Source organism: Phyllostomus hastatus, unplaced genomic scaffold, assembly GCF_019186645.2.
Source record: "Phyllostomus hastatus isolate PE091 unplaced genomic scaffold, TTU_PhHast_1.1 phas_scaffold_11, whole genome shotgun sequence".
Classification (NCBI taxonomy): Eukaryota; Metazoa; Chordata; class Mammalia; order Chiroptera; family Phyllostomidae; genus Phyllostomus; species Phyllostomus hastatus.
This window is the reverse complement of record NW_025334005.1, coordinates 6,548,948-6,554,947: the sequence shown is the minus strand read 5'-3', so window position 1 is coordinate 6,554,947 and position 6,000 is coordinate 6,548,948. Positions and strand designations below refer to the sequence as shown.

The window sequence follows — 6,000 nt, the reverse complement described above, 5'->3', positions numbered from 1 at the left end:
TTCAGTGAAATGCTCTCCATCTAGTGCTGGGCACAGGGCAGGCTTGCAATACACGGGAGCGAGTTTTTCTGCCCAGAGTTTTGGCGCGATGGCTCTGAATGGGAGGGGGGAAGCCGGGGACCCCATGGCTGGGCGGTGGGTGGGAGCATGCGCAGCAGGAGGAGTCACAGAATTCAAGTGGCCTACGGTGGCTCTCAAAGGCACTTGTGTGTCCCAGTCCTCTGTCGTTCGCAGCCATACACAGACTTTCAGCATAGCTGGAGGGACGTGGCTGGTGACAAGTGTGTGAGCGCATCAACGAGGAACCTTTTGCTTAGTGAGGGTGTCCGGGCGCGGAAGGGGGCGGACCCAGGCTCTGGGTCCCCAAAAGTCCTCCGATGTGATCCACCCTGTAAAGGGCCAGGCTGTAACACAGTTCCGAGTTACTACCCTGAAGTGACTCTAGCGGGGAGACCGGTTGCATGCCGACGGCATACGTGGCTGGCAGTAACCAAAACCCTCAGTGCCCCCTCGAGAACCACGTGTCCAAAGTCCTGGGTCGCGCGCCGGCGTTTCCTCGTTCCTCGGTCACTTCTTCTTGGACTTGCCAATCTAGGCGCACACGGCCGCACACCAAACGTCTCGCTGTGACAGGTGTGGTGGACAGCGTCGGACGTCGGTCTGTGTTGGTACAGCTCCAGGCTTGCGAGGCGCGGACCTTGGGTTTACTTAGCAGGCGCTGACTGCCGGGTGGGTAGGAGAGGCTGGCGGGGGCCGGGCGGGGGCGCCGGTACCCCAGCGCTGAAAGTACCTTGGCTCCGCCCCGCTCCGCCCTCCCTCCGCCTCATTGGCAGCCGCGTCGGGGGTTGCCAGGGCGACGGGTCGCCTAGTTGCGATTCAGCTCGAACTCCAGCCAGTCGGCTGGCGTAGGGAGCCGGGGAGGCCAGAGGGTGAGACGCTGAACGCCGCACCCGGCCGCGGGGCCCGAGGCGGGCGCCTCCTCTCGGCCCCGCGCGGCCCCCCTCCCGGCGCAGGGGCAGGCCGGGGCGGGGGGCCCCGGAGCAGAGGCTGCCTCGGCCCCGTCGGGGAGACAGGGGGAGGCCAGGACGGAGCGATGCTGGGCGGCGGCGGAAGCGGCCCCGGTCGGGGCCCGTGACCATGGGCATCGCCGAGTCCACGCTGGACGAACTGCCGTCGGACGCCGAGGAGCAGCTGCGCCACGGCGAGCAGCAGCTAGAGCTGAGCGGGAAGCGGCTGCGTCGGCTTCCCAGCGCCGTGTGCGCGCTGAGCCGCCTGGAGAAACTGTACGTGAGCGGCACGGGTCTGCGTGAGCTGCCGGAGGAGATCGAGGAGCTGCGTGAGTTGCGCATCCTGGCGCTTGACTTCAACAAGCTCGAGTGCCTGCCCGATGGCCTGTGTCGCCTGCCGCGCCTCACGCGCCTCTACCTGGGTGGCAACCGGCTTCTGGAGCTGCCCAACGACTTCGCGCAGCTGCAGAGCCTGCGCTGCCTCTGGATCGAGGGCAACTTCCTGCGGCGCTTCCCGCGGCCGCTGCTGCGCTTGGTGGCGCTACAGTCGCTGCAGATGGGTGACAACCGGTTGCGCTCGCTGCCCGCAGAACTGCCGAGCATGACTGGCCTGCGCGGCCTCTGGCTCTACGGCAACCGCTTCGAGGTGTTCCCGCCCGCGCTGCTGCGCATGGGCCGCCTGCACATCCTCGACATGGACCGCAACCGCCTGGGTGGTTTCCCTGACCTGCACCCGCTGCGCGCCCTGCGAGTCTTCTCCTACGACCACAACCCTGTTACTGGGCCCCCGCGCGTCGCCGACACCGTCTTCCTTGTAGGCGAGGGCGCCGTCGAACGCATGGCGGAGCGCGACGAGCCCATACCCCGGCGGCCACCCCGACGCCCAGCGCGGGCCTTTGAGGATGAGGAGGAAGAAGACCTGCTCATAGGAGGCGGTGGCTGCCGGGCTCTGGGCCCCCCGGAGGGCAGCCCCTGCGCCCTGGAAGCCTCTCCAGGACAAGGCACCTGAGCCTGTGCTCTGGATGACGAACTTCGGCCACTCCGGGAAGGTCTGCGGAAGTGGTGGGCAGAAGAGGGGTCGCTTTGGGGGTGGGGTTGCGAGGACAAGGCAGGCCTGGGGCAGGCTTGGGGCAGTCTTCAGACATTCCTGGGTAGTGAGGAGACTGCCCCCTGACCTGTCTCTGGGCAGGTGTCAGACCAAGAAGCACCGGCCCCAGGGCTCCCTGCAGTCCCCCACTGCTCTGCCTGTGCCGGACAGCGCCACAGACAACACAACAGAGGTCCAGCTTCCTCCCGGAACCAGGGTAACCGCCATCTGCGGGATCATCACCTCGGCTGAGTCTGGATGCCCAGGGGGCCCACCAGCCTCCCTCCTCCTGGAATCTGCATCTCCTGGAGCCACCCTCTTTGGGGCAGGAGCCCCACCTCTGCACGGCCCACACGCCTGTATGAGGCTGGACTTCTCCTGGAGGAGGGCCTGGCCCCGGGGGGCCAGGGCCTGGAGGGGCCAGTGCCCAGGACAGAAGTGAGAAACCGGGACTGGGGCCCTTGACACTGTAGCTGCCCTCGCCTCTCTTCCGGGCCTCATTGTGCACAGCTCCCTCCCCAGCCGCCCTCCCCCTAAACCTGCACGGGGAACGAGGGGGCGCTCAGGAGGCAGGGTCTCCACCTCGGCCTTCTATTCAGTTCTCTCCCAGCTTGCGCCTGGAATCTCGCTGGGAAAAAAAGCTCTGCCTCCCTCCCCCCAGCCCGAGCCTCCCAGCTGTCAGTTTTGAAAAGAAGCCACTGTGCCTCCAGGCCTCCTGCACCGGGGAGAGTGGCTCTGCTCTGGGAAGCTGCCTAGCGCCTCTCCCACTGCCTGCACTCTCCATTCCCTTAAATGGGCACAGCCGGGGTGGCTGGCACGGCGTGGGGCATGGGACGAGTGCCGTGTGCCTCCACTCCAGCCACCAGGGACAGCCTCCGGTGGGTGAGGAGGGGTGCCTCACTGTGCAGTTCCCAGGGCCAGACCTTTCCCATCCAAGCAATAACGGGAGGAGGGAGCCAGGGCCGGGGACACTCAGGGACACTGTCGGGGGCAGGGGCCCCCCAGGGTAGTGTTTTCTTTAGGAAGAAAAAAAAACTGGTTGTAAGCATACATCACATTTCTCGGAGGAGAATGTGTGTTCTCCCCATGCCTGTTTATTTATAAGCCCTGGGAGCCCCGAGGCCCACTGCTGTGGGGACCCCGGGTGCTCTCTGGCGCTGCCCTCTGTCCCTTGGCCCCCCCGGCTCTGCATCGGGCTGGTCCACCAACGGTCGCCGAGCAGGCGTTGGCTGCTCAAGGCTGGTCTCCGTCTGCCTCCCAGCCTCCCACGACGCCCCTCTTCCCTGGTCATCTTCCAGCTTCTCAGGTTCCCGACTCTCCATACGTTTCTGAATCTCCCTCAGGCTGGGCTGACCTTCCTCTCTCCCTTCGCTGGTACCAATCCCCCCCCGCTCGCTCTGTGACTTTGTTCTGTCCTCCTCCCGTCTCCCTTCCTCTGTTTCCCTCCGCCTCTCCCTCCTCGTCTCTTTTTATTCCATTATGGTGTTATTTTTCTCCCCTCCTTGTTCAGAGAGAAAATATTAAAGATTTAAAGAAAGGAAAGAATTGTAAAGCCTCAAGCCTAGAAGGCCCATCTCCCATGAGATGCTGGCTGGGCTGCTGTCACCATGGCAACAGGGCTGATGTCATACAAGGCCCAAAGGTCAGGCCTGGCCCAGCAGTTCTGCTGACCACTGGGCTGGGCCTCGGTTAGGAGGAGGCTGGGGGTGGTCCGGAGCAGTCCGCCGGCAAGCGAGAGTGAAGGCTTTGAATGGGCGGGGAGAGCTCGTGGGTGGGGAGGAGTGGGGGGGCTGCCTCCTCCTTGGGGCGGAGGGGGCTCTGGGGCTGCTGCAGACTCTGTGCCTCCCAGAGCTGCTCTGGTGCCCCTGCTCACCCTGCCGTGGCTCCATCGAGGCCAGTGGGCCTTTTTAGGGGTCTGGGAACTTAGAGGGAGGAGCCGAGATCTCAGATCACACAGGCTGGGTAGGAGTGGCAGCCGACAAGAACGTCCTCTGGCCCGTGACTCAGTCATGGCATGGGGGAAGGACCCTAGTCCTGGAGTCAGAAGGCCTGGGTTTCCGTTTTAGTTCTGTTGACTGAGTAACCTTGAGTAATGGCCAGCCTCCCCTGCCCTGTCCCACCCAACCCCCACCCTGGGGCTCAGTTTCTCCATCTGCACACAAAGAGTTGGGTTTATTCAGATCTGATGCTGCAGCTCAGGACACATGCACCCTGGTGTTTGCTGACCTTCCCTTCATGCAAATCTTAGACGTCTGGGAGAGGGATGCAGTGGAGGCACGGTCGCCCTGGAGTAACTGTTGGCCCCGGGAGCCAAGCTGCCCTTCCTCTCAGGTGGTGGGTTTCCCTGAAGCTCTTCCCCGGCACCTGCATTCACCTGGGAGCTCCAGGCTGGGGGCAAAGGCCCTGCAGTATGTCCCCCCGGGGCATCCTGAGGCCTGGTCCCCAGTTTCACTGCTCAATGGCTCTCCACCATAAGGAGCCAGTTCCTCTTGGGAAGTTATTTTGCTGAGTGGCTGCTGGTGCCTGGCTCGGGAGTCCTGCTGAGGGTCTCTGTCTCCATGCGGGAATGGGGGAGAGCAGGGCAAGAAGGGAACTGTTGCCAAAGACAGCTGGGCCTCACGGCTCCCCTTGGGGATGAAAGGAGCACTGTCGTAGGAGTCTTAGTTCCCTCCCCCCCACATGTAACTGGCTGTGACTCACTCGGACAAGCAGGGAGGAGGAAGGCGATTTTGTAGGGACACTTGTAACAAGGCCATGTCTGCAGTTTCTGAGAGCTGTGTGGGAGCACGTGGGGGGAGGGCAGTCAGGTGCATGGGCCATGGGGGAGTTGGCAGGAGAGCCTTGGAGGAGCTGCGTTTGTGCCAGGCATGCAGGGCAGAGGCCGAGGGAGTCAGCATCAGGGCAGGAATGTGGGCCATGGGGACCGGGAGGGCCTGAGCCGAGGCTGCAGCGGAGCAAGCAGCAGGCCCAGGGAGGGAGTGACTTGCCCATAAATGGGTGTTAGGTTTCCTAACCCAGAGCTCAGTCCTCTGTCCTTGGCTGGCGGTCAGGCCTGTGTGTGGAATGAGTGGTAGCTGTTAGTAACCTGTCTGGCCTCCCTCCTGGAGCCCCTTGACAGCCAGACGTCCTGGCGGGCAGAACAGCAGAGATGGGACAGGGTGGGACCCTTGCCTAGTTTTATTGCAACATCTCCCTCTTCCTGCCCACCCTCAGGGGCTTTGGAAAGCAGGCCAGGGTACTCGGGAACTGGGCCCCCCGCCCAGAAGTCCTCCCCTGTCTCCAGGGCCACCACCGGGGCTTGCTCAGTCGTCTGTCCCAAAGCTTCCTTAAGACACCTGCGCACTCCTGTTCGGAGGATGGTCGTTTATTAGCACAACGCGGTGTGCCGCACAGAACGTGTATTCAGACAGGGATCCCTGCCCGGGGGGCTCACAATCTAAACGAGACACAACACGTACACACAGGACAGGAACACAGGGGGCGGGGCGTCTTCAAGGGGCGCAGACAATTGGGGAGCCGCGGCCGGGGCGTACAGCGTGCGCAGCGTTGTCCTGCCGGGTGTCTTAGTGGGGGGGTGGGGAGAGCACGGCGTGACCCAGGGTGGCTTTCCAGAAAGTAGCGGCGTCTGGGAGGGGCTTCCGGAGGGAGAGAACACCGGAGGGCGGGGATCCCAGGCCCAGGAAGGGCGGGGCGGGTCTCAGCGTAGTCACGGATGGAGAGGCCTAGCCCAGTAAAGGCAGGAGAGCGAGGCGAACAGTCCAGGAGGCCCTGCGCCCCCGGCGACAGGCCGTTTCCGCGGCTGGGCCGAGCTGTTCCTGTTTTCAGGCCCCGTTTTCCGGAGCCATTTCCCCAGACAAAGTCGGAACAGAGGTTCTGAAAACGCACACTCGAGACTACTTACCTGAC

General features: G+C 63.7%; 1 protein-coding gene across 1 annotated transcript; it reads left to right on the top strand.

Annotated features, from left to right (window-relative positions):
* Positions 1-913: 913 nt before the first annotated feature.
* On the top strand, positions 914-3,622 carry LRRC10B (leucine rich repeat containing 10B). The gene has a single exon (XM_045855192.1). It carries the CDS (start codon positions 1,138-1,140, stop codon positions 2,014-2,016), a length of 879 nt encoding a protein of 292 aa, XP_045711148.1. The 5' UTR covers positions 914-1,137; the 3' UTR covers positions 2,017-3,622.
* The last annotated feature ends 2,378 nt before the right edge of the window (positions 3,623-6,000 follow it).

Bases quoted from the DNA above. Each gene is read 5' to 3' on its own strand.
- LRRC10B (XM_045855192.1), top strand. From the start codon at position 1,138: ATGGGCATCGCCGAGTCCACGCTGGACGAACTGCCGTCGGACGCCGAG.